This window comes from Taudactylus pleione, unplaced genomic scaffold (genome assembly GCF_031769625.1).
Source record: "Taudactylus pleione unplaced genomic scaffold, aTauple2 ptg000615l, whole genome shotgun sequence".
NCBI lineage: Eukaryota > Metazoa > Chordata > Amphibia > Anura > Myobatrachidae > Taudactylus > Taudactylus pleione.
Genome location: NW_028285017.1, coordinates 3,170,257 through 3,196,610, shown reverse-complemented (window position 1 = coordinate 3,196,610; position 26,354 = coordinate 3,170,257). Strand labels below are relative to the sequence as shown.

Here is a 26,354-nt window from a genome sequence, read left to right as displayed (position 1 = left end):
TCTTTTTTTTCTTTGCATTATGTACAGTTTGGGGCCTAGTTTTTCAAACTGCCAACCTGTCTGCCACTGCAGTATCACGCCTAGATAGGTCACGTGTTTGTGCCGCCCACTCGTGCCGCTTAGCATAGTCATCCAGCTACCTCGGTGCAACCTTTTGGACATAAAAACACTATTGTGAGGTGTTCAGAATAGACTGGAAATGAGTGGAAATTAAGGTTAATAATAGCATAGGAGCAGAAAAACCTATAAATTCTGTGATTTTAGCTGTTTTTATGCTTTATTTCAAAGAAATACAGATCCAAAACACAAAACACGGAAGGGTGGTTTTGGCAAAACCAATCCAGATCCAAAACACGTAGAAAGATCCAGATCCAAAACACGAAAAGTGGCCGGTGCACACCCCTAATATATATATATATATATATATATATATATATATATATATATACACACACACATATATACATATATATATATATACACACACATATATATACATACACACACATATACACATACACAGAGAACACAAACTACATCCATGGAGGCTTCCCCTACAGAAAGATCTGAAGCCTGAAAAGCTGGAACCACAATTTTTTCATTCGTATGAAAATGGGACTCTACCTTAGGAAGGTAACCCTCCCTTGTATGAAGAACAACTCTACCCTGGTGAAAATAAAAAATGTCAGTGCTCTCTTGTCACTCCCCAAGTCAGACTCTGTGTGCAGAAGAAATAGGTGTCTTCACCGTCAACCATTTCAAGTCTATAGAGTCCAGAGGTTCAAATGGGGGAGCTTGAAGAACCAAAGATAAATCCCACGGTGCTACCGGTGGGACAAAGGGTGGCTGAACTTGGAGAACCCTCTGAAAATTTTTTTTAACATCTGGTAAAGAAGCAATCTTTCTCTGGAACCAGACTGACCGTGCAGAAACCTGCACTTTCAAAGTGGCCAGGTGAGAGACCAAGGTCTAATCCAGCCTGGAGAAAAGTCAGTACCCGGGAAACCCTAAACACCTTGAGGTCATATATTCTGTGGGAACACAATAGAACAAGAGACTGACAAACCCTGTAATAGATGCGGCAGAAGGCAGCTTTCGTGCCTTAAGCATTGTCTGAATCACAGAACTGGAAACACCTTTGGCTTTTAAGATGGAAGATTCAAGAGCCACGCCGTCAAAGACAGATGAGATAAGTACGGATGCAGGCAGGGAACCTGTGCTAACAGTTCCGGCCATAGAGGAAGAGGATACGGACTGTCTATTGATAGATTCTGTATGTCGGAGAACAAATGACGTCTGGGCCAAGCAGGAGCCACTATTATTATTACTGTTCCGCCTTCCTGCTTGAATTTCCTGAGGACCCTTGGGAGGAGGGAAATCGGAGGAAAGAAATCGACCAGCTTGAAGTCCTAATTTAATGCCAGTGTGTCCACGAAGATTGTCCATATTATAAAGGTGGAATATACTACCTATACAGAGGAACAAGCTGTTCAAATAAATACATACCTACTGGAGAAGATTTCCCCACACAAAGAAGTAGTTACATTTATGGGTCTGTTTTTTATGGATACAAGGAGAAAAATCATTACAATAAGTTGCCATTTTGAAATCTTGGTAATGTTTTTAAATACTGCTCAAGATAGAGCATTCAGATCATTCTTGTGTTTTATTAAGTATAAGGCTGGGGATATTTACCCTGTATGTTTAACCTTCTAAGCCAGGGATCAGGGAACTTTTTTACCTTTTACCCCAAAATATATTTAGATACGCCGACGTTACCCCCTTGATTTAAAAGGAAGGAAATTCTATAGTAGTGCCCCCATAGTTATGCCCCTGTAGTACGCCCCCATATAATGCCCCTGTAGTAGTGCCCCCATATAATGCACCTGTAGCAGTGCCCCCATAGTTGTGCCCCTGTAGCAGTGCTCCCATAGTTGTGCCCCCATAGTTAAGCCCCTGTAGAGCCGCTTGTACAAAGAAAAAAAAAAAACACTTACCTTAATCCCCGTCCTGTGCGCCAGGCTGCTCCTCGGAACTATGGGAGAGAAGTCATAACGTCTCTCCCATAGTGCGCATGGGGAGAGCCGGAAGCTGGAGTTCAGAAGAGAACTCCAGCCTCCGGCTAACGCGGTGCTGCATGGAAGAAGCTGGGCACCCGCTGGTAATAACATCTCAGCGGGTGTCCGGCTTGGAGCCTCCCTGCAGCGCCGGGCTGGAGGTCACTGGCTCCAGCTCGCCCTGTTTTACAGGGGGGGCGGCTACACAAACGGAGGCGTTCCTAATGGAACGCTTGCCGTTTTGTGGGTGGCCGCACTGACATCAGCAGTGATGTCAGTGGGGAGCTTCCTGCTCGATTAGAGCAGGAAGCTCCCTGGGGCTTGCGGTTGCCGAGACCCAACCTTAGGGTCTCGTCGCAAGCCCGGTGGTCGTGATGGTTTTGACCATTGCGACCATCACCCTGGTGGGTTGCAAAGCTGTGGGTGGTAACCCACAGGCCGCACTAAGAAAAAAAAAGTGGCCGCCCTCATTCAGAGAGAGCGATCGCTTCTTGCGACCGACTCTGAATGAGGGCCTATGTCTGGTAGTACACATCTGCTTCCCAATTGAGAACCCTCGGAATGAATATTGCCGAGATAGCCGGAAGATGAATTCTGCCCAAATCAGAACTCTTGTCACTTCGTTCATTGCTGCATGACTTTGCGTGCCTCCCTGATGATTGACATAAGCTACTGCGGTCGCGTTGTTAGACTGGATCTGGAGTGGCCTTCCCTGGAGCAGGTCTATTGCCACAATGAGTGCTTTGTATACTGCTCGAAGCTCCAGAATGTTTATGTGCAGATGATTTTCCTGATTTGTCCATCTTTCCTGAAAAGTGTGATGACCTGTCACTGCACCCCATCCGCTTAGACTGGCGTCCATGGTGCGAAGCACCCAATTTAAAATCCAGAATGGGCGACCTTTGTCCAGATGATCCTTTTGTAGCCAACACGAGAGAGACAAACCACTAGATTGAAGAAGAATCCTCTGGGACCTTATTAGATGATACTGTCCGTTCCACCTGGAGAGAATCAATTTTTACAGAGGCCTGGAATGGAACCGAGCACACCCGACCAAGTCGAAGGTGGATACCATTGACCCCCAGGACCTGCATCGCTGATAGAATGGATACCCTTCACATGCGTAGCAATTTGCGTACTCGCAACGATAGGGCCGCAATCTTGTCCTCTGGCAGAAACACCCTTTGTGCCTGAGAATCCAGAAGTGCCTACCATCTGCTGTGATGGAGAAAGAGAGGATTTCTTCCAATTGATGATCCAGCCGCGCTTCTGTAGACCGACAATGGTCAGTTGGAGATGGTGTTTTACTGTGCCAATATCAGAAGGTCGTCCAGATATGGTAGTAATCTGATTCTCTGACGCCTGAGATAGGCCGTCATAGCCGCCATTATTTTGGTAAAGACTCGAGGGGCCATAGATAGACCAAATGGCAGTGCCTGAAACTGGTAATGTTGTTGCAGGACAGCAAACCGTAGAAATTGCTGGTGGGATGGCGTAATAGGCACAAGCAGATACCCCACCTTGAATGTCCAGGGATACCATAAAATCCTCAGGCTCCATTGTCAAAATATTTGACCGAAGAGTTTCCATACGAAACTGGGGTACAAGGATACATTTGTTGAGGGTTTTCAGATTTAGAATAGGGCGATGAGACCCATTCGGTTTGTGAACCAAAAATAGATTGTAATAATAACCCCTTCCTTGTTGCAACAAAGGAACCAGAATTATTACCCCTGCCTGCCGCAGGGAGAAAAAGGCTTCCTGAAGTGCCAAGTTCTTGACCGCATCTGATGGAGGATTTGTGCAAAAAACAACTTCTGGGGAGGATGCCTCCGGAAAGTGAGGGCATACCCCCGAGAGACCACTTCTCCGACACAGGCATCTGTTGTTGTTTGATGCCAGTACTGCGCAAACTGAAGAAGATGGCCCCCCACCCTGGGATCCCCCAGGAGGATGCCCACTCCATCAGGCCGAGGGTTTGTCGTCCGGCTTAGAAGCTGGACGTCTGGCCGGCCCAAACCTTAGTTTGTCGCCTGGTTGTCCTGCAAAAACTAGACGGCCTGAAAGAATACTATTCCTTTGCTCATCCCTGAGGACAAAAGGCCCAAAAAGAAAAAAGCCTAGGCTTTAATGTAGCCGTAGATGGCAGGCCTGCAGATTTTGAAGCTGCCAGAGTAGCTATTATCTTATCTGATTCTGCTCCAAACAGTGTATTTCCATAGAGAGGTAAGGATTCCAGAGCCTTCTTTGACCCTGTATCAGCTTTCCAGGACCTTAACCAAAGGACCCTACGAGCTACCACTGAGGCTGCTGATGCTTTAGAAGCTAAGGGTCCTGCATCTATTGCAGCTCCTCACAAATAGGAGGCTGCTTCCCGTATGTGGGAGATATATGTGAGCTGTTTTCTGGTAGCATCTGGTAGAGAAACCGTCCATTCTTCGACCGCTTTGGCTACCCAAGCCACAGCCATAGCTGTACGAGTAACAGCTCCAGATTATGAAAATATTGCCTTAAGACATGTTTAAATTTTCCCATCTGTAGGATCTCTGAGAGAAGATGCTGATGGAATAGGTATTCCTACTTAGTACATTCAGAAGCTGGAAAAGGAAACAATGATGCAGCTAATCTTTTAGTAACATAAAACTGGTTATCCGGGTTACCGCATGCCTCTTTCATAAGTTCAGTGAGCTGCTCGGATTTAGGCAACTCTGCTTTTACCACCTTTCCGGTGTTTAAAACTGGAGCCTTCTTACTAGGAGCTGGTTCATCATCCTGTATATCTAGGATTGATTTAACCGCCCTCACCAAAGAAGGAACATCCAATGTAGAAGGATGGTCCTCCTCTCCCGAGGTAGACCCCGAAGAAGAACCCTGCGCATACTCTGATCCCTTTGATGATGCATCTGAATCCATATGCTCAACAGCATGATAAAAAGATAACTTCCGTTTAGGCACCTTAGTGACTAACGGTCTGCTTGCAACAGCTGACTAAGCCATACCCTGACTTAAGTGAGCATAAGCATCCATTCAGGAAGGATGTATAGGAGGTGCAAACATATAGTAGCATGCTGTGGTACCCCATACAAGGAGGCAGTATCAGAGTATCATACGAACCACAAACTGCTTCATTACCTGAGACAAGAAGGACACACAAGATGGCTCCTGTAAAGGGACTGGTATACTGGACTGATGAGGTGGCTCTTCATAACAGACAGCACACAAACCATAATTTATAAAGTCCTGAGAGGACAAGTCCGCCAAACAGAATTTACATGAAACTGGCACAGGGGCCTCCCCCTCCTGATTCCCTTTAATTGTTGACATATCAATTATAAAGGTAACAATGCAAAATAATGTAACAGTCTTCACAAAACAAGTAAAAAAACCCATACACCTGCAACAGAGGGATGAGGAGAAAAACACTGATAGTTATAACTGAGTTAGAAATAAAAGGAAGTATCAATACTGCAGCTAGCAAACAGTCACATACAATGCATATGCAATTTAGTTGCAATGGGCTCTAAATCAACTACTCAAAACAGCACTACATACCTGACCCATGGAGAGGTATACAGGGAGACTGACCCAAAACCTCCTGAAACCAACAGCTGCGCACCGATAGTGGACTGTGAGCATCTCATATACACAAGGCGGGTAGGAGGCGCGAACCAGATGCGCGAAAACCTCTGAAGGAACTGCATCTGGGTTGAGGGAGGAGCTGCAGGGGGAGAGCCTACCTCCCCTAAGCTGCATCAACCAGCCGGGTAAGCTTGCCTCATGGCCGCAGAAGCGTTTGCTGCCGATCCCTGGCGTCAGACGATAAGTCCCCCGTGGTCTAGTGAGAAAGCAGATGCTCCAGGCCCACACTGCAGCGGCTTCCGGCGCCGGAAGCCAGGCCTGCCACGCGCGGTCCTCCGTTAGTGCGGAATCGCCTTACCTGACATCACTGTGCATCTGGTTGCAGTCCGGCCGCCAGCATCGCTGCTAGCAAGCTCTGCCGTGACCTGCCAAAATCACCAGAGATGTTACTGGTGTTGCGGCCTGGCGGAGGTAGATGGAGTCACAGTGCATGCATGGAGCACTGCTACGTCAAAACATAGAAAATAAAATAAAACATAAAATAAAAGATTAGTCCCGTTACAAAGGTGCGTCTGAATCCTGCCGCACCAAACAAACAGGGGAGGGGTATATGTGGAGGAGGACCAGAGGCATCCTGGGAGTTGAAAGCTTTAACTGTTTGGTGCCTGGATCACTCCAACCACATTATTCCCATGGTATCCCTGCGGATCCCTATGGAACCTGAAGAAGAAAAAGTGGTTGTATTTTTGTCGCTTTCCATCCCTTTTGCATACTATACTGTGACTCACTTGAAGTCCAACCCCACAAACCCAACCACTGACTTCCCCCAGCTACACTCATGCAACTCTAACACACAACCATCACTAATAAATATGCTTATTTCAGCCTAACCTACAAATAGAAGAAATGTGGAGAAGCAGTAGAATCTAAGGCCATCTAATTTTCACTGCATGCACTATGTTTCTAGATATGTAGAAATTAGATAGTAAACTTTATGTCAAAGATTAGTAAAACAATTACGTACAGATGTTCCATATTGTCCAGCCCAAAGAATGCACCATCCATTAGCTTGTTGATTCCATTCCTCTGGAGTTTTAAAGATTTCAGCGAGTCCAGTCCTTGGAAAGTCAAGCTTTCTATAATTTGCATTCGATTACGTCTCAACTCACTACAAGAATGAAAAAAGTACAGTTACATATTTTACTTACAAAATGTATTGTTTTGAAGTAGTAGGCAGAATAAATCGTAGTATCAATATGTTAATTACATTGAACATCCAGCTTTTTAAAAAAAAATACCTATAAACTATAGGGGCCCATACAACTCAGATGTATTACCCCAAATCCCCGTTCTGTTAATGCTGGCAAATTGTGGAAATTCAACATGTTGGAAATCCTCAACTCACCGATCCCGAATCACGGAATTTTTAACATGCAGTTTTTCCCTAATCTACTGACATATCGACAATTGATAACTGACCGGAAGAACGGGAAACAAGGGCTGTAAATGTATACCCGCATAATTCATGTTGTCTGCTGGATGGACACAGCACATATACTCTGGTCACACACAAAAACAAGTAAAAGGAAAAATACTCACAGATACTGTAAATGAGGGAGCTTTAAACTTTTGGGTTGAACCACACTAATTTTGTTCCTGTTCAGTTTCAAAACTATTAATGATCCAGATAAGTTGTCTAAAGACCCAAATTCTAAAGCAGCAATTTTATTATTGCTCAAGTTCCTGAAAAATAAGTAAAATAGACAAATAAGCTCAACAGGATGAAAGCCAGATTGTTTACAAAACACAATTGAAACCTAATTTAAATATTTGACTTAACCAAGCAAAACATTAGATAAGGACTAAACTAATATCTCCATATTATCAGGTGCAGCCCTGATACCTAGAAATCTTTTTTTCCCCAAAAAAGTTATTATAGATATGATTAACATGCAGAACTGCAAGCTTTGCCACAGAACACTATAAACATAGATCACCTTTATGGTAACATGCTTCCCACCTATGCTTCACTGACATGGAAAAGTCTGACTAGCCATGGTATGTTACCTCAGCCTGCTGGAGGCTGGACTTCCTGGGCCCACGTGTACAGCCATGGTCAAAAGTTTTGAGAATTACACAATTATTGGTTTTCACAAAGTCTACTGCTTCAGTTTTTATGACGACAATTTGCATATACTCCAGAATGTCATGAAGAGTGATCAAATGAATTGCAAAGTCCCTCTTTGCCATGACAATGAACTTAATCCCAAAAACATTTCCACTGCATTTCAGCCCCGCCACAAAAGGACCAGCTGACATCAGGTCAGTTATTCTCTCGTTAACACAGGTGAGTGTTGACGAGGACAAGGCTGGAGATCACCCTGTCATGCTGATTGAGTTAGATTAACAGACTGGAATATTTAAAAGGAGAGTGGAACTTGAAATCATTGTTCTTCCTCTGTTAACCATGGTTACCTGCAAAGAAACACATGCAGTCATCATTGCTTTGCACAAAAAGGGCTTCACAGGCAAAGATATTGCTGCTAGAAAGATGGCACCTAAAACAACCATTTATCGGATCATCAATAACTTCAATGAGAGAGGATCAATAGTTGTGAAGAAGGCTTCAGGGCGGCCAAGAATGTCCAGCAAGCGCCAGGACTTTCTCCTAGTTTACTCAGCTGCGGGATCGAGGCACCACCAGTGCTTGCTCAGAAGTTGCTCAGAAATGGCAGCAGGCAGATGTGAGTGCATCTTCATGCACAGTGAGGCGAAGACTTTTGAAGGATGGCCTGGTGTCAAGAAGGGTAGTAAAGAAGCCACTTCTCTCCAGGAAAAACATCAGGGACAGACTGATATTTTTCAAAAGGTACAGGGATTGAACTGCTGAGGACTAGGCTAAAGTTATTTTCTCTGAGGATTCCCCTTCAGATTGTTTGGGGCATCTGGAAAAATGCTTGTCCGGAGAAGGAAAGGTGAGTGCTACCATCAGTCCTGTGTCATGCCAACAATAAAGCATCCTGAGAACATTCATGTGTGGGGTTGCTTTTCAGCCAAGGGAGTGGGTTCACTCATAATTTTGCCTAAGAACACAGCCATGCATAAAGAATGGTACCAAAACATCCTCCAAGAGCAACTTCTCCTAACCATCCAAGAACAGTTTGGTGATGAACAATACCTTTTCCAGCGTGATGGAGCACCTTGCCATAAGGCAAAAGTGTCTAAGTGGCTCTGGTAACAAAACATCAACATTTTGGGTTCATGGCCAGGAAACTCCCCAGACCTTAATCCAATTGAGAATTTGTGGTCCATCCTCAAGAGGCGGGTGGACAAATAAAAACCCACAAATTCTGACAAACTCCAAGCATTGATTAGGCAAGACTGGGCGGCCAGTCAGTCAGTATGTGGCCCAGAAGTTGATTGACAGCATGCCAGGGCGAATTGCAGAGGTCTTGAAAAAGAAGGGTCAACAATGCAAATATTGCCTTTTTGCATAAACTTAAAAATTAATTGTCAATAAAAGCCTTTGATACTTCTGAAATGCTCGTAATATTGCTTCAGTATACCATAGTAACATCTGACAAAGAGGTCTAAAAACACTGAAGCAGCAAACTTTGTGAAAACCAATACTTGTGTCATTCTCAAAACTTTTGGCCATGGCTTTATTTCACCATTGTGAATTGCAAGTATAGTTGTGTTGCAACACATTTGCTTGACATGCACAGGTTAGAGCTGTTAAAAACCATAGATTTGCTTTTGAAAGATGTCAGGCACTGAGCATAGTGTTCCTCTGTGTAACTTCTCACATGTATTTTACTAGCTTAAGCAAAAATGTCATAGAAGGCACTGCATGCATCATGATCTGTACATGACTGTTCACATAAGCATTTTTAAAATGCAACACTGGTTAAAAAACATTGAGGGTTTTTTCTTGTAAATAACAAAATTAATTCTTGTGTAGTCTTAAGTCTGTGCAAGTTTCCGCTATTTCATCACTAATAACTCCTCTTAGTACTGTATTTTGCACTGCCAATGGCATGCGACTATCATAGGTATGTGATACTTTTGAAACAACTGGTGTGTGAAGTCTTCTTTTGATCTTTAATCATTCTTCAGACAGCGCTTACCTATTACGAATCGCTTTATAGAGAATATTTAAATATTTACATTGTCTTCTGCGTCAACCTAGCCCTAGTTATGACATTTTAGGGGCATGTGGAGTGGTCTGATGTTATGTAGTGGGATCAGATGGGCATTTAAGGGCATGTGGGTGGCCTAATGCTATGTAGGTAGGCACATAGGTGTTCAAAAACAAATTGTGATAGGACCCAGAAACAGTGAAGTAGAACCAATTTTTTACGTACTCTGGTTACATTTTTTTTTTTCTTTAAATAATTAAGAAACATGTAAATATAGATGATATTGTAAATTGCACACAACAACAAGAGATATGGTAAGAACTTACCTTTGTTATCTCTGTTTCTACGAAGTCCATAGGGTCCACAGGGTTGACCTTGGGGTATAACTGGATCTGGATCCATGGGCACCACGCAGTTAAAGCTTTGCTGCTCCCAGGATGCACTTGGGTCCGTCCTCCTCTATACCCCGCCCCGGCCACAGGCACCTCAGTTGGTAAGCAGCTAAGGCCGGAGGAGGAGACTAAACAGAGAGAAGGAAGACTGGAACACACAAGAAACCATACTCACAGAAATGGGAGACGGAAAACCGGTGACCAGCCACACAGCCCATTTGAAGCCAGGTGCGTCAGGGCGGGCGCCCTGTGGACCCTATGGACTTCGTAGAAACAGAGATAACAAAGGTAAGTTCTTACCATATCTCTTGTTTTCTACTTCAGGGTCCATAGGGGGTCCACAGGGTTGACCTTGGGGATGTCCCAAAGCAGTTCAACTAAGGGCGGGGACGCTCCTGTGCTGAAAGGAGTACCCGGAGCCCGAAGGATGCATCCTGAGAGGCGAAGGTGTCAAACACATAGAACCTCAAAAACGTTTGAATTGAAGACCAAGTGGCCGCCTTACACAGGTGAACAGCGGAGGCGCCACGTCTAGCAGCCCAAGAGGGACCCACAGAACGAGTGGAATGAGCCTTAACAGAGGCTGGCACAGGTAAACCCTCCTGTGCATAAGCCTCACAAATAACGGAACGAAGCCAACGGGCTAATGTTTGCTTGTTGGCAGGCCAACCTCTCTTGTGAAAACCGAAGAGGACAAACAAAGAATCCGACTTCCTAACCGAAGCAGTCCGATCCACATAGATTCTAAGTGCCCGGACTACATCTAAGGAAGCCTCACCAGCTGAAAGATCAGGCGAATGAAAAGCTGGCACAACAAGTTCCTGATTAATGTGGAGCTTTGAGACCACTTTGGGCAAAAACTCAGGACGAGTGCGGAGCACCGCTCTGTCCTGATGAAAAATCAGAAAAGGAGGGCGACAGGAAAGCGCCCCCAACTCTGACACCCTCCTGGCAGAAGCAATTGCTAGGAGAAAAACGGTCTTGAACGTCAGCCACTTGAGGTCCACCACCTCAAGAGGCTCAAAAGGATGACCCTGCAAGACCCGTAGCACCACCGCCAAGTCCCAAGGAGCCACAGGAGGCACGAAGGGAGGCTTTATCCTGAGAACACCCTGGAAAAAGGTGTGAACATCCGGTAATGTAGCAATCCGACGCTGAAACCACACGGACAATGCAGACACATGAACCTTCAGAGAGGCCAGGCGTAAGCCGAGGTCCAAACCTGATTGAAGGAACTCCAAGATTCTGGAAACCCGGAACACCTGAGGATCATAGTTTCTGGATTCACACCACTGAAAGTAAGTGCGCCACACCCTGTGGTAAATCCGTGCGGAGGCAGGCTTGCGTGCCCTAAGCATGGTACCAATGACTGAACTGGAGAAACCCCTAGACCTCAATACGGCTGTCTCAAGAGCCACGCCGTCAAAGACAGCCGACCCAGATCCGGGTAAAGGCAGGGCCCTTGAGACAACAGGTCCCGACGCTGAGGAAGAAGGTACGGAGCGTCGATGGAGAGACACCTCAGATCGGAGTACCAAGGACGTCTGGGCCACGCCGAAGCAACCAGCACGAGTGTGCCGCCGTCCTATTTGAATTTCCGCAGAACCCGAGGAAGTAAGGATATCAGAGGAAACAGATACGCCAGGTGAAACGTCCATTTCACCGACAGCGCGTCTACCAGACTGGCGCCTGCGTCTCTTGTCCTTGACCCGTAAACGGGCAACTTGTGATTGTGACGGGAGGCCATCAAGTCCAGCTCCAGCAGCCCCCACCTGTCCACGAGTAGCTGAAACACCTCTAGGTGAAGCGACCATTTCCCGGGATGCACGTCGTGACGGCTGAGGAAGTCCGCCTCCCAATTGAGGACTCCGGGAATGAAGACTGCCGAGATCGCTGGAATGTGACACTCCGCCCAAGCAAGGATGCGAGACACCTCCGACATTGCTGCCCAACTTCGAGTTCCTCCTTGGTGGTTGATATACGCCACCGTGGTGGCGTTGTCGGACTGCACCTGAACCGCCCGTCCGTAAAGAGCGGGACCGGACGACTGCAGGGCCCGATAGACCGCCCGCAGTTCCAGAATGTTGATGGGAAGAAGAGCTTCTTCCGCAGACCAACGACCCTGAAGTGACAACGAGCCGGTCACTGCCCCCCAACCCCGAAGACTGGCATCCGTCGTGAGCAGGACCCAGTCCGGGATCCAAAAGGGACGCCCCTCGACCAGATGAGCTGTCTGAAGCCACCAAGCCAAAGACTGCCGAACCTCCGGGGACAACACCAGCAACTGAGAGCGGATCCGGTGAAGTAACCCGTTCCATTCCGATAGAATCAGCCCCTGCAGAGGCCGGGAATGGAACTGGGCAAATTCCACCATTTCGAATGTTGACACCATGGAGCCCAAAACCCTCATAGCCGAATGGACCGACAGGCGGCAACTGCTCAGGCAACTGGGTATCCTCAGCTGCAGGGAGGAGACCTTCTCCGGGGTCAGGAAGATCCTTTGCTGCCGAGAATCCAGCAGGGCTCCCAAATGAACCATCCGCTGAGATGGAATCAGGGAGGACTTTTTCCAATTTATCAGCCACCCGTGCGCTTGCAGGCAAGCGACCGTCAAGTGGAGATGATGAAGCAGTACCTCCGGGGAACTCGCCAGCAACAGGAGGTCGTCCAGATACGGTAGTAGCCGTACATTCTGGTTCCGAAGATGTGCGGCCATGACCGCCATAATCTTCGTGAACACCCTCGGTGCCGTGGAGAGACCAAAGGGTAGCGCCCGGAACTGGTAATGGTGTTGAAGGATAGCGAACCTCAGATACCGCTGGTGCGAAGGTGCTATCGGAACATGGAGGTAGGCGTCCTGGATATCCAGGGACACCATGTAATCCCCCGGTTCCATCGCCAGAATGATGGAACGTAACGTTTCCATCCTGAACTTGGGAACTCTGAGGAATTTGTTCAGAGACTTCAAGTTGAGGATAGGGCGATGAGAACCATTGGGTTTCCGCACCAGAAAGAGAAGAATAGAACCCCGTCCCTCGTTGTAATTGAGGAACGGGAACAATGACCCCTGCTGTCAGCAAGGACTCTATAGCTTCCTGAATCTGTAAAGACTTGGTCGTATCCTGAGAAGGACTCGTGCAGAAAAACTGGTGGGGCGGTCTGTGCCGAAAAGACAGGGCGTACCCCTGGGAGACCACTTCTCGAACCCAGGCATCCGTGGTGGTATTGTGCCAGCACTGGGCAAATAGAAGAAGTCGGCCTCCCACTCTGGGGTCCCCCAGAGGGAGGCCCGTCCCATCAGGCAGAAGGTTTATCTTCCTGCTTGGAAGAAGGGCGACTGGCACTCCAGGGCTGCTTCTTGGGCTTAGAAGCGGCCTTGGTCGTCGACTGCCTCGGGAAGGACTGACCTTTTGCCTTGCCCTGAACCCGAAAGGACCGAAAAGCAGAGCTCCGTACCTTGGTAGGAGCAGAAGCCGAAGGGAGGAAGGCTGATTTAGACTTAGCCAGAGTGTCCACAATTTTGTCCAAGTCTGGACCAAAAACCAACTCCCCATTAAAAGGTAAGGCCTCCAGTCCCTTTTTGGAGTCAGCGTCAGCTCTCCAAGACCTCAGCCACAAGGACCGAAGCGCCGACACAGCTGCAGCCGACACCCGAGAGGTTAGCAGGCTTGCGTCTAACGATGCTTCCCCAATGTAGGAAGCCGCATCCTTCATTTGACCTATCAACGCTCTCTGGATCTCCGGAGCATCTTCCGGAAAGGTATCCTCCAAAGCATTGGCCCAGCTCTCGATGGCCTTAGCCACCCAAGAGATGGCCATGGACGGACGGGCCACCGCCCCCGAGAGAGAGTAGATAGACTTCAAACAAGTCTCCACCTTCCTGTCCGTGGGATCCTTCAGGGAGGAGATCGACGGCAAAGGCAACGTAGCGCTTTTAATTAAGCGGGTAACGTGGGAATCCACCGCTGGAGGAGTTTCCCACTTCCTGCAATGAGCCTCCGGAAACGGATAGTTCGAAGCCAACCGCTTCTGCGGTTGGAACCTCTTGCTGGGCAACTGCCAGGCCCCTGCCATATGATCCGTCAATTGATCGGACAGGGGAAAAACCGTCGAAGCTACCGTGGCCTTTTTAAAATTTGGGTATTTTGACCTGGGGGCGGGCACATCCTCCTCAATGTGAAGGATGGCCCGCACCGCCCTAACCAATGCCGGCACATTAATGGAAGACTTAGCCTCCATCTCCTGGGCCCCGGCATCCGAGTCAGAGTCTTCATGGATCTCCCCGTCATCCGAAGACACGTCCGTGTCCGTGAACTGAGCCGCCAGTGAAGCCGGAACGGAATGCTTGGACGCCCGTGGGGGCAAATCACTGTGCAACATATGTTGAAAAGCTGATGACGAAGCTGCCAGACTCTGAACAGAGCTGGAGAGGACGTCCACCCAAGGCGGGGGTACTGCCTGAGGATACCCCTGAAAAGGTACCATCGACTGCTGCGGCACCGTGGGGGTTTGCACGTATACCGGCAAACCCGCATAAGGACCCACAGTCTGAGACCCGGGAGGAGACTGCACCAGACGAGTCACACCCGGGGAACGGGGCATGGTAGGCTGGGGCAACGCCCTAGAAGGGGCCGCAGTCGGGACCGCAAGTCGGTCCGCGATTGACGCCAGCACTTGCGTAAACATTACCCACGGAGGATCCTGGGGTTTAGAGGGTCCAGGTACCAACTGGCACCGCCCGCACAGACCGTCCTGAGACAAATCTGCCCCGTCAACCCCTGCCGAACAGCGTCGGCAGGAAAACAACACAGGAGCCTCGGAGCGCTCATTCCCCTCATCAGACATGACACAAACTTTTTGCAAAAAAAGTGTCTCACCGAAACGAGGTAAGGCGTATAACACCCACGCACTCCCAAGTATGCAACCCAAACAGCCCACAATATGGTACTGAGGAGCACACCGCAGTATGTGACGGACCTCACAAATACGTAGATTTATATAAGTGAGGTACACAGAAAGAACACCCCTCCCCCACGCACCTGCGGGCCGTAGGAGAAGGAAAGGGATAGGTAAAAAGCTGACAGTAAGTAGAAAATAAGCACAGACAGCAGCACTAGCAAAAAGTCACATACCATGCAGAGAAGTTATACTCACTGCACCTTCCGCTACAATCAACCTCCCAGATTCAGTGTCTGGGAGGGCTATAGTGCTGCGAACACTGTCCTTTGCAGGGGGAGAGGTATGCAGGGGGACTGGTCCACTGGAAGCCTGCCTGGGAGCTCTGCTATGCTGCCTGAGGAAGATGGCTGCCGGAGAGCTCTGAGGAGGAGTGGCCGAGCGACGCCAGCACACATGAGAGAAGGCGCGCTGGGCTGAGGGGAGGAGCGCTGAAGCAGGGAAGGCTGCCTCACCTGCTAGTACTAAACCCCCGGGGAAGCCGGTTCCCCGCCGGTACTTACACCCCGGGGGCCAGCGGACACGCGGGGTATGCCTGAAGAGGGGGAGCCCGCCGCCGCTACTAGCGCCGCCGGTCTGTCCCCAGAGACCGGCGGCATGAAGACTGCATTTTCCCCGCGTGCAGTGCTGACAGCGCTGCACGCAGCTTACCTGGCCCCTTCAGTCCGGCAGCAGTCCTTGGGAGGTCCCGGAGCCACGCTAGTACTGACTCCGGGGTCCCGCTGCGATCCCCGGATCAGTACCGGCGTCGCAGCGCCAGCGGGGCTGTTGGAGCGGCAGCGTAGACGTCCAGATGGACAGTCTGATGCTGCCGCTCTGAAGACAGTAAAAATAAAATAATAAAATCTTCTTCTTTTTTTTTTTTAAAAAATAAAGAATAATAAAACTGAGGTGCCTGTGGCCGGGGCGGGGTATAGAGGAGGACGGACCCAAGTGCATCCTGGGAGCAGCAAAGCTTTAACTGCGTGGTGCCCATGGATCCAGATCCAGCTATACCCCAAGGTCAACCCTGTGGACCCCCTATGGACCCTGAAGTAGAAATACTATTGTCATTTTTGTCTTAAAGGCTTTTAAAATACAAAAAAACAAAACTATGAACGTAGTCACAGAACTACTAAGGGGGCCCCTCGATTCTGCTCAATGTTGGGTCACGATGTGCGCATGGTCATATATCATGGTGTCCCAAAATCGCCAATTGTCCTGTGCACCTCTATGGGCATCGAGGCAAAATAAGAAATGTTGGTGAGTGCGATAAGCTGTTCTAGAACGCACATGACGTCCATCGCACAGAACTGAAACACACCCAAAGAGGTTTTCTGCAGGATCAAAACAATCACAGTACTATTAATACAGTAGGCGCTGTATCTTGCTTATCCCGATACTAGGATGTTGTTCTATATGATTATATGCATGCCAATCTAATAATATTGTTTTCTGCATATTGCAACCAGACTACATAATTTCAGCCAAGCTATGCCCACACCACATTGAATTTTACAGCAAAGTGAATATTTTGTGCCCTAAAATCTTTCAAACAAACTAATGCATCACTCACAAGTACTTCAAAGGAATTCGTGGGAAGGAAGAGCTTTTTAATTCTGTGAGAAGATTGGAGCTCAGGTCCAACGATTCCAGCGAAAGATACTGCTGAAGCAGCTCTCCATTCAACTCAGAAATTTTATTATGTACTCTGCAAAAATAAAAACACACTATAAAACAATCCACAATGCAATAAAAGTCAATGAAATAAAACTGCATTGCTGCATGACCTTACAAAAAGCTAATATTTAACTAACCTGCTATGAAATGACAGGGCATGCTCTTGCAAGTGGTTTATTTAGTTTTCTAGAAACTGCTTAGAGAAATCTTCACTGTAAAAGACATTTTACTCTTAATGTAAAGGTGCTCCAAAAGTATTTCTTGGATTTATCTAGCGCTCCCTCTAGGCTGTTTCAGCAAGGCGCTGCTCCCTGCCTGACTTTAAAATTTAAAAAATGCGCCCACTGACATCAGTGTGGCCATAGCGTCCCATCTCCTAGGGAAGCTGCTCCCTCTAGTTCTGGCCGCCGTGTTATCGCGCTCCCCACTGTCTGCAATTGGATTGAATGCAGTTGTCTGATTTTAGGGGATGGGTACATGTTCCCAGCGTTCAAAATCTCGACAACGGCATCCTTACAGGGTTAGGACACGGACACCTGTCGGTCGGTATCCTAACCCTTTCCCTTTTCCTACCTGATGCCTGACCTTAACCTCCCTCCCTAGTGCCTAACCCTAACCCTAGTGCCTAATCCCTAACGCCCTAAACCTGCTACTTACCTTCGGTATTCCAGCAGTTGGGATGCAGGTGCCAGGATTCTGATAGGTGTCGGGAACCCGGCACCTGCATTCTGACCGCCGGAATCCGATCTGCCTGGATACTGAACATATGCCGATTTTAGAGACAGGCAGGTGGGCTGGGAAGCTGCAGCTTACTGCTCTTTTTCCAAAGAGAGGAGGAACGGAGCCCCCGGACAGGGAGCAGCATCCCTTCCCACACCTGGCCCACTGCATGGTTGCCTTCCAGGACATGGTGGAGAGCCCGCAGTCTGGGCTCCCGGGAAAAGTCTGGGAGTGCTGGGAACATCCCTAGAGTGGTGGAAAGAGGGACGTACCACAAGGTCACACCCCCTCCCCACAAGGCCAAATCCCTTTTTCAGAGGAAGTGTGCCCTCCTCTGTGATCAGCACCCTGCCCTACAAAATCGTACACTATTATCTGTACACTGTCCCAAAACAAGCATGTATTCATTAGGCTATATTCACAGCCAAGTCAATATTATATTTTGTTGATGTGCCCATTAATCAGAAAACTATTATTATTGTTTTAATTTGTTCTTAGTAAAAAATTGTGGGGGGGATTTTGTAACCAACAGAACCTTTTGGTAGAATAGCAGATAAAATATTTACATGTTAGTTCCTGCTGCCGGAAAATATTTTTTGTTTAAAAGTAAGAGAGGGGGCAAGCATAAGCACACATCATTTTGAATAGTAAGTGTCATCATACTCTAACTGGCCACTGGCGATTACCACCTGTAAAGGCCTCTATATATCTGTGATGCATTAGGTCAACTCCCCGATCTCCAGAGTCGAGGCATCGGTGAAATTCAACATGTTGGAATTCACTGATTTGATGATCAAAATATATATCGTATTTAGCAAATCAGGGATTTTTAATATGAAGAATTTCAGATTCCCAGACGGATCAGCGATCATCGATGGCTTATCGCCATTTCTGACCAGCGGTTTCTGGTGAAACGGTGTATGGGAACTTTATGCCACCATTGAAACACTGAAATCATTAATAATAAATACTACTTAAAGGCAAAAGTAGCATTAAGGTAACAGAGGTAGCAGCAGAACAAATACGGAAGCTATTAATATTGGACAGAACTGGCAATACTACCACTGAATTGCCAAAAGTCATGGGATTGCAGAATGTAAAGGTAATGGTAGATGGCGTCACCATACTGTGATGTCTTGGAAATTCTCAGACCTGCATCAGTTGTAATCTGATATCTCGTCAGTCACTTTGAACACTGGCTAGGCTGCTCATGACAAGTGAATTATCGGAGTACGAACGGGGCATGATAGTGGGTGCCCAACGGATGGGATATTCCATTTCTAAAGTTGTGCGGACATATAACCTTCCTTGATCTACGGTGTCATGTGTGTACCGGGGATACCTCATGGAAGGCATTACCACCACCCACCATGGACAGTGCAGTGGCTGACCATGGGTGCTTAATGATCGTGACGAGCAGCGTCTGGCCTTGATAAACACTGACTCAAATCACATCCACATTCAATGCAGGCGGTACCAGACACATATTCAACAGGTCAGTGCAGTGTTCTTTAGCTTCCATGGGATATGGGAGCAGCAAACGCACCATAGTGCCCTAGTTAACACAACAACAAAGGACACTGCGCCTCACCTGGGCTCGTGACATCGCTAATTGGACCCTGGAGGACTGGCAACATGTGGTGTGGTCTGATCAGTAACAGTTTCAGTTGTTTCAGGTTGATGGTAGGGTTAGGCTGTGGCGCAAATCCCATAAGGCCATGGACCCCAGTTGTCAACAAGGCACTGTGCAGGCTGGTGGTGGTTCCATAATGGAGTGGGGTGTGTTCATGTAGCAATAGTTGGAGCCCCTGGTCCGCATGAACATGTCATTGACCAGTAACCACTATGTTGCATGGCTTGATGAGCATTTGCAGTCCTTCATGGACTTCATGTACCCCCACAACGATGGAATATTTTAGCAGAATAATGCAGGTTGTCCAGAATTGGTTCGAGAGGCATTCTGGAGAGTTTCGACGAACGGTGTTGCCACCACGTTCACCAGGTATGAATCTAATCGAGCATTTGTGGGTCATGGTGGAGAGGTCCACTGACATCCAAGATCCTGCACCTACAAATACCAGGGAGCTGTGGGAAGCTATCCAGACAGCATGGGTCAACATCTCTCCAGGAGGTCTTCTGTCCACTTTTGGAATCAATGCCAAGCTGAATTGCTGCACTTCGCTGGGCTAGAGGGGGTCCTACACAATACTAGGCATCTATCCCATGACTTTTGGCACTTCAGTGTACTTGTAGATCATTATACTCAAATTGCCATTTTATTGAGCATTATTGCTGCCATATTACAGGTCAGAATCATTAAAAGAGCACGGCTGCTATTACCACCTGTTTATATGTTAACCAAGCCGATGTCGAAAATGCTAAAGGTGGGCCTGATGTGGTTAAACAAGGCACATTAAAATCATGTATATTACATCTATACACAATAGAAGTTCCCAAACTGGGGAAAGCTATAGTATCTAGAGAGGATGGAATGGCATCCCTACACATATAAAGCATATGTGATTGCACTTACAGTGATAGAAGGGTGATGTTAGATGTTGGTTCTCCAAGGTGAGGGATTGCAGTTAACTCATTATAATTCATTTTCCTGAAAGGAGAACAAAAAATCATCAATGCAGTAAATATAGTGAGTGAAAAATATATACATATATCTTTATACATACATAAACACATATACGCACAACTGCCATGTACACTTCTTTGGTGAAAATGTGCCCTGCTGAGAATTTGTACCATAAACATGAAAGAAGAAGCGCCACTCTGGGTATTCAAGAATAATCAAGTGTATTACACTGAATTTACCTTTTCGGAATGATTAAAAATATATCATATGCTTGTAGAACAAATTAAATGTCATATTACCTGCCTTATAACAAAGACACCCAACCAAAACGCAAGAGCAGAGACTGAATACGGGACACGACATTGTCTCCACTACCTGGCTGCCATTGACAAACCAGTAGAGTGCATAGAGACCAACCTGGATCCTTAGAAACACAGAGGCGTGTGATGAGTTAGAGAATTGCTGTGGTGGGAAACAGATCACAGCACTACATATAAATCCCAGCATACCAATAAGTAACCAAATGACTATATGTACACAAACTATGAACTACAACAGTAAGAAGATCACAGGTGGATTAGAACTATAGAAGGAGCTGATCTTCAGAAATATAGTAGCTATGACTTACACAAAATAAATTGGAAAAGGAGAACTATAAAGAACATAGGAAGAGTAGGAATTGAACAAAAATGAGAATGTTGCAGATTACAGGAGTGCCGAACAGACCAAGAGGAATGCACAGATGCAGAGTGAGAGGTATAACTCACATACATGGAGTCAAAACTCTTAGATGAAGCACACTACAACATTTATGCAGTCCTGTGCCTTCAACTGTTACAGCAGTGATTTTTAACTGTTGTAGTTTAGTGCACATATTGTCACCAGGTTACTTTTTGGCAGGCTGGGCTTTATTTGTAGTTGTGTGATCTGTTTCATGGCACATGTCTAACTCATCACATACCGTTGTGTTTCTAGGTACGCAATGGTTCTCTATGCATGCTGCCGGATTTACAGGAAGTGGAAGCCGGGCCCTCAGTCTCCACGCTCTCTAGTGGTGGTTGCGAGTCCTGGTCATACATACAGGTAAGATTATATTTGCTTTCTTTAATACCATGATGAAAAATTGTCTATCATTCTGAAACAAATTATTTCAGTATAGTACACTTTATTATTCTTAAAGACACAAAGTTGCACCTTCAGCCACAACAGTAGAACACCTTTGAACGTATTAGGAAATTACAGTGTGCAGGCCAAGCAATCTGTATTTAGAAGAGTGCAACTGTTTTTTGGCAGGGCAGCCAACCCGTCTAACCATAGCTGCTTTTAATCAGAGCAGCATAGAGTCTAGTTCCTACCAATGTTATTCTGGTTTAGGAGGTATGAAAGGGGGAAAGCCACACGTTATAATATTATAAATTGTTAGTGTAGGTAACCATCTGAAGGAAGTGCCATTGCCATGGTAGATGGGATCTGCAGTTTAATGTGCACCATGCTTATTTTAGAGGTTACAGTATCAAATGTATAAAATTGCAGAGTTAAACAGATATTTGTTTTAATCTTGTTAAATAAGGTCTTAATGATTAAAATGTGCACCTGCATCTCACAACGTGTATTGAACTTTCAGTCCCATTTCCAAATATTCAGAAATACGGAATATTCCAAAATACAGAATTTGTTTTAGCATGACTGAGATGATGACACTTTTGCTTTTTGTTGGTTCAGTGTACACAAAGTTTGGTTAAGGCACAAAATTATTATAAAATAATGTATAAAATTACCTGCAGGCTGTGTGTATAAGGTGTATATAAAACAAATGCATTGTGTGTTTAGATTTGGGTCCCATTCCCAAGATCTCATTATGGTATGCAAATATTCCAAAATACGGAATATTCCAAAATCCAAAATACCCCTGGTCCCAAGCATTTTGGATATGGGAGACTCAACCTGTATTTGGAAATTAGAAAGTGTGCACCAACCCCCTGAAAATATGAGATATGGTAAGAACTTACCCTTGTTATCTCTATTTCTACGAAGTCCATAGGGTTCCACAGGATACCTTGGGGTATAGGTGTGACGTCAGTCGCAGGGCACCAAAGAGTTAAGCTTTCAGCCTCCCAGGATGCACTAGGTCCCCCTCCTATACCCCGCCCCCAGGCCAAGGCACCTCAGTTAGTTACCAAGCCATAGGCCGGAGGAGGAGAAGGAAGAGAGAGAACAAAGATCTGGACACATACAAGAATCACATTCTCACCAGAGGGAGACGGAAAACCGGTGACCAGAGCAAAGCCCATCTGCAGCACAGGTGCGACAGGGCGGGAGTCCTGTGGAACCCTATGGACTTCGTAGAAATAGAGATAACAAGGGTAAGTTCTTACCATATCTCATATTTTCTACTTCAGGGTCCATAGGGTATCCACAGGATACCTTGGGGATGTCCCAAAGCAGTATCCTTTAAGGGTGGGGACGCTCCTGTGCAGAAAGGAGAATCCGCCGCCCGAAGGAAGCATCCTGAGAGGCGAAGGTGTCAAACCTGTAATACCTCACGAAGGTATGGACAGAAGACCACGTAGCAGCCTTGCAGATCTGAACTGCCGAGGCACCACGTCAAGCTGCCCACGAAGGACCCACAGACCTAGTGGAATGAGCCTTCAGAGAAGGAGGGACCGGTAGGCCTTCATGAAGATAAGCTTCAGAAATAGCCATACGGATCCAGGCTGCCAAAGTTTGCTTTGAAGCAGGCCAACCCTTTTTACAGAAGCCATAGAGGACAACAAAGCGTCCGACTTCCTAAACAAAGAAGTGCGGTCCACATAAGTCCTTAAGGCCCGCACAACATCCAAAGAGGCCTCACCCACGGAAAGACCCGGTGAGTTAAAGGCCGGAACAACTATTTCCTCGTTAACCTGAAACTGGGAAACAACTTTGGGGAGAAACTCGGGCCGAGTGCGGAGCACTGCCCTGTTCCCATGAAAAAAACCAAGAAAGGGGGTCTACAAGAAAGAGCCCCTAACTCAGAAACACGTCTGGCTGAAGCAACGGCCAGAAGGAAAACAGTCTTAGCTGTTAGCCATTTAATATCCACTGAGCCCAGTGGTTCAAACGGCGGTCCTTGGAGAGTCCTCAGGACCACAGCCAAATCCCAAGGCGCCACAGGTGGAACAAAGGGCGGCTGAATACGGAGAACACCTTGCATAAAGGTGCGCACATCCGGGATTGTAGCAATCCTACGGTGAAACCAGACAGATAGGGCCGAAACCTGTACCTTCAAAGAAGCAAGGCGAAGCCCATGATCTAGTCCCGCTTGCAGGAAGGCGAGAATCCGAGACAGACGAAACTCCCGCGGTGCATAACCTCTCGGTCGACACCACTGGAAGAACGTATGCCACACGCGATGGTATATCCTCGCGGAAGACGGTTTCCGAGCTCGTAACATGGTACACAGCATAGAGCTGGCAAACCCCCAGGACCTCAGCATGGCCGTCTCAACAGCCACGCCGCCAAAGACAGCCGAGTCAGGTCCGGGTGAAGACAAGGACCCTGAGACAGAAGGTCCGGTCGTAGCGGCAACCGCAGAGGACTGTCCACGGACAGACCCTGAAGGTCTGAGAACCAGTGCCGTCTGGGCCACGCGGGAGCTATCAACAGGAGCGTCCCTCCTTCCTGTTTGAATTTCCGGATTACCCGTGGAAGAAGGGAGACCGGAGGGAACAGGTATGCGAACCTGAACGTCCACCGGACGGACAGAGCATCCACCAGAGACGCCCCTTCGTCTCTTGTGCGAGACCCGTACACCGGCAACTTGTTGTTGTGCCGGGACGCCATGAGGTCGATTTCTGGAAGACCCCACCTGTCCACCAGTAGTTGAAAAACGTCCGGGTGCAGGGACCATTCCCCTGGATGAACGTCCTGGCGACTTAGAAAGTCCGCCTCCCAATTTAGCACTCCCGGGATGAAGACCGCTGATATGGCCGGAAGATTGCGCTCCGCCCAAACAAGGATCCGAGAGACCTCTACGAGAGCCGCCCGACTGCGAGTTCCTCCTTGCCTGTTTATGTAGGCCACGGTGGTAGCATTGTCCGACTGGACCTGCACCGGGTGACCCTGGAGAAACCGCTGTGCCTGCAGGAGAGCATTGAAGACCGCACGGAGTTCCAAGATATTTATTGGAAGCTCCGCTTCTGTCGGTGTCCACCTGCCCTGGAACAAGTGTGGACCCGAAACTGCTCCCCAGCCCCGAAGACTGGCGTCCGTTGTCAACAGGACCCAATTTGGAACCCAGAACGGACGTCCCTTGTTGAGGTGGGTCATCTTTAACCACCACGCAAGGGACAGGCGAACCTCCGGGGTGAGCACAATCGTCTGGAACTTCAGAGACTGAGGCAGCCCGTTCCACTTGGACAGGATCAGGTGCTGCAGAGGTCTAGAGTGAAACTGGGCGTATTCCACCATGTCGAACACCGACACCATGGAGCCCAGTAACCTCATCGCCGAGTGTAAGGACACCCGGCGGCTGTGCAGACAACTGCGCACCCTTGACTGTAAAGCAGAGATCTTGTCCTCCGTCACGAAGATCCTTTGCTGTCCCGAGTCCAATAAGGCTCCAAGATGCAGAATCCTCCGAGACGGGATTAGAGTGGACTTCTGCCAGTTAATTAGCCAGCCGTGCCGTTGCAGCAGTGCAATGGTCAGGTCCAAGTGGTGTAACAGGAGCTCTGGAGATCGTGCCACCAATAACAGGTCGTCCAAGTACGGCAACATGCGGACTCCTTGCAGCCGCAGAGAAGCCGCCATGACCGCCATAGCGTCCTGTATGTCCAATGACACCATGTAGTCCCCAGGTTCCAGCGCCAGAATGATGGACCGTAGGGTCTCCATCCGAAACTTCGGGACCCGCAAAGACTTGTTGAGTGCTTTGAGGTTGAGAATCGGACGATATGACCCATTGGGTTTCTGTACCAAAAATAGATTTGAATAGAAACCCTGGCCCCTCTGGGAGAATGGAACAGGCACTATAACTCCAGCCTGGAGCATAGTGTGCAATACCTTCCGCAGCTCCGTAGCCTTGTTCCGGTCTGATGGTAGACCCGTGGTGAAGAATCGAGCCGGGGGTCTGTGCCGGAAGGAGAGGGCGTACCCGTGAGAGACCACCTCCAGAACCCAAGTGTCTGTCGTAGTGAACGACCAACACCGGGAGAACTGCAGCAGGCGGCCTCCCACCCTGGGATCCCCCAAGGGGAGACCCGGACCGTCAGGCCGCAGGCTTGTCATCTGGCTTGGGGGCCGGACGTCTGGTACTCCATGCCTGTTTCCGGGGCTTGCCCGATTTCTTAGGGCCAGCCTGTCGAGGAAACGACTGTGGTTTGGGCCTGCCCTGGGCCCTAGATGACCGAAAGGACGATGGTCCAGAACCAGAAGGAGCAGCGGCCGACGGGAGACAAGCAGATTTGGCTGCCGCCAGCGTGGCCACAATCTTATCCAGATCCGGACCGAAGAGAACTTCTCCGGTAAACGGCAACGCTTCCAGACCTTTCTTGGATCTGCGTCCGCCTTCCAGGATCGCAGCCACAAGGTGCGACGAGCAGCTACCGCTGCTGAAGAAATTCTAGACACCAGAGTACTAATGTCTAGAGCCGCCTCGTTGATGTAGGTGGCCGAATCACGGAGATTGCCAATCAACTCCGCTTGTTCGGCCGGACAGTCGGATTCAAAAGAAGCCTCTAATGAATCCGCCCAGCGCTCCATCGCTCTGGCAACCCAGCAAATGGCCATAGCCGGCCGTGCTGCCCCCCCTGCAAGGGAATAAGCGGACTTCAGGCAGATTTCTACCTTGCGGTCCGTAGCATCCTTAAGGGAGGACATGGATGGCATCGGCAATGTGGCACTACGGACAAGACGGGTCACGTGAGAATCCACCTGTGGAGGGGATTCACACTTAGCAAAATAATTATCCGCGAACGGATAAGCCACCGCCAGGCGTCTCTGCGGCTGGTATCTTTTGCCAGGTTGTTTCCATGCCTCCTCTAAATGGTCCACCAACTGACCCGAAAGAGGAAAGACTGTGGCATCGCCCTTCACATCTTTGAAAAAGGCATACTTAGATTTAGCCGCTGGGGGAACTTCGTCCTCAATCACCAAGGCTGTGCGGACCGCCCGAATAAGTCCAGGAATATATACTTTGGACTTAGCATCAGCGTCCTTAGTATGGAAAGGTTCCTGATCGTAAGGATCCAGAATCTCCCCATCATCAGACGTCCCTTCGTCATCCTCA

At 48.0% G+C, this 26,354-nt stretch overlaps 1 protein-coding gene across 2 annotated transcripts in view; it reads right to left on the bottom strand.

Annotated features, from left to right (window-relative positions):
- LRIG2 (leucine rich repeats and immunoglobulin like domains 2) overlaps positions 1-26,354 on the bottom strand; it is a 112,487-nt gene that overhangs the window by 48,580 nt on the left and 37,553 nt on the right. For both annotated transcript variants that reach the window (XM_088454428.1, XM_088454429.1), the window contains exons 3-6: positions 20,036-20,110; positions 16,679-16,813; positions 7,236-7,379; positions 6,661-6,804 (exon numbers count right to left, since the gene is read on the bottom strand). In XM_088454428.1, the coding sequence (XP_088310554.1) occupies positions 6,661-6,804; positions 7,236-7,379; positions 16,679-16,813; positions 20,036-20,110 (498 nt within the window). The remainder of the gene's footprint in view (positions 1-6,660; positions 6,805-7,235; positions 7,380-16,678; positions 16,814-20,035; positions 20,111-26,354) is intronic.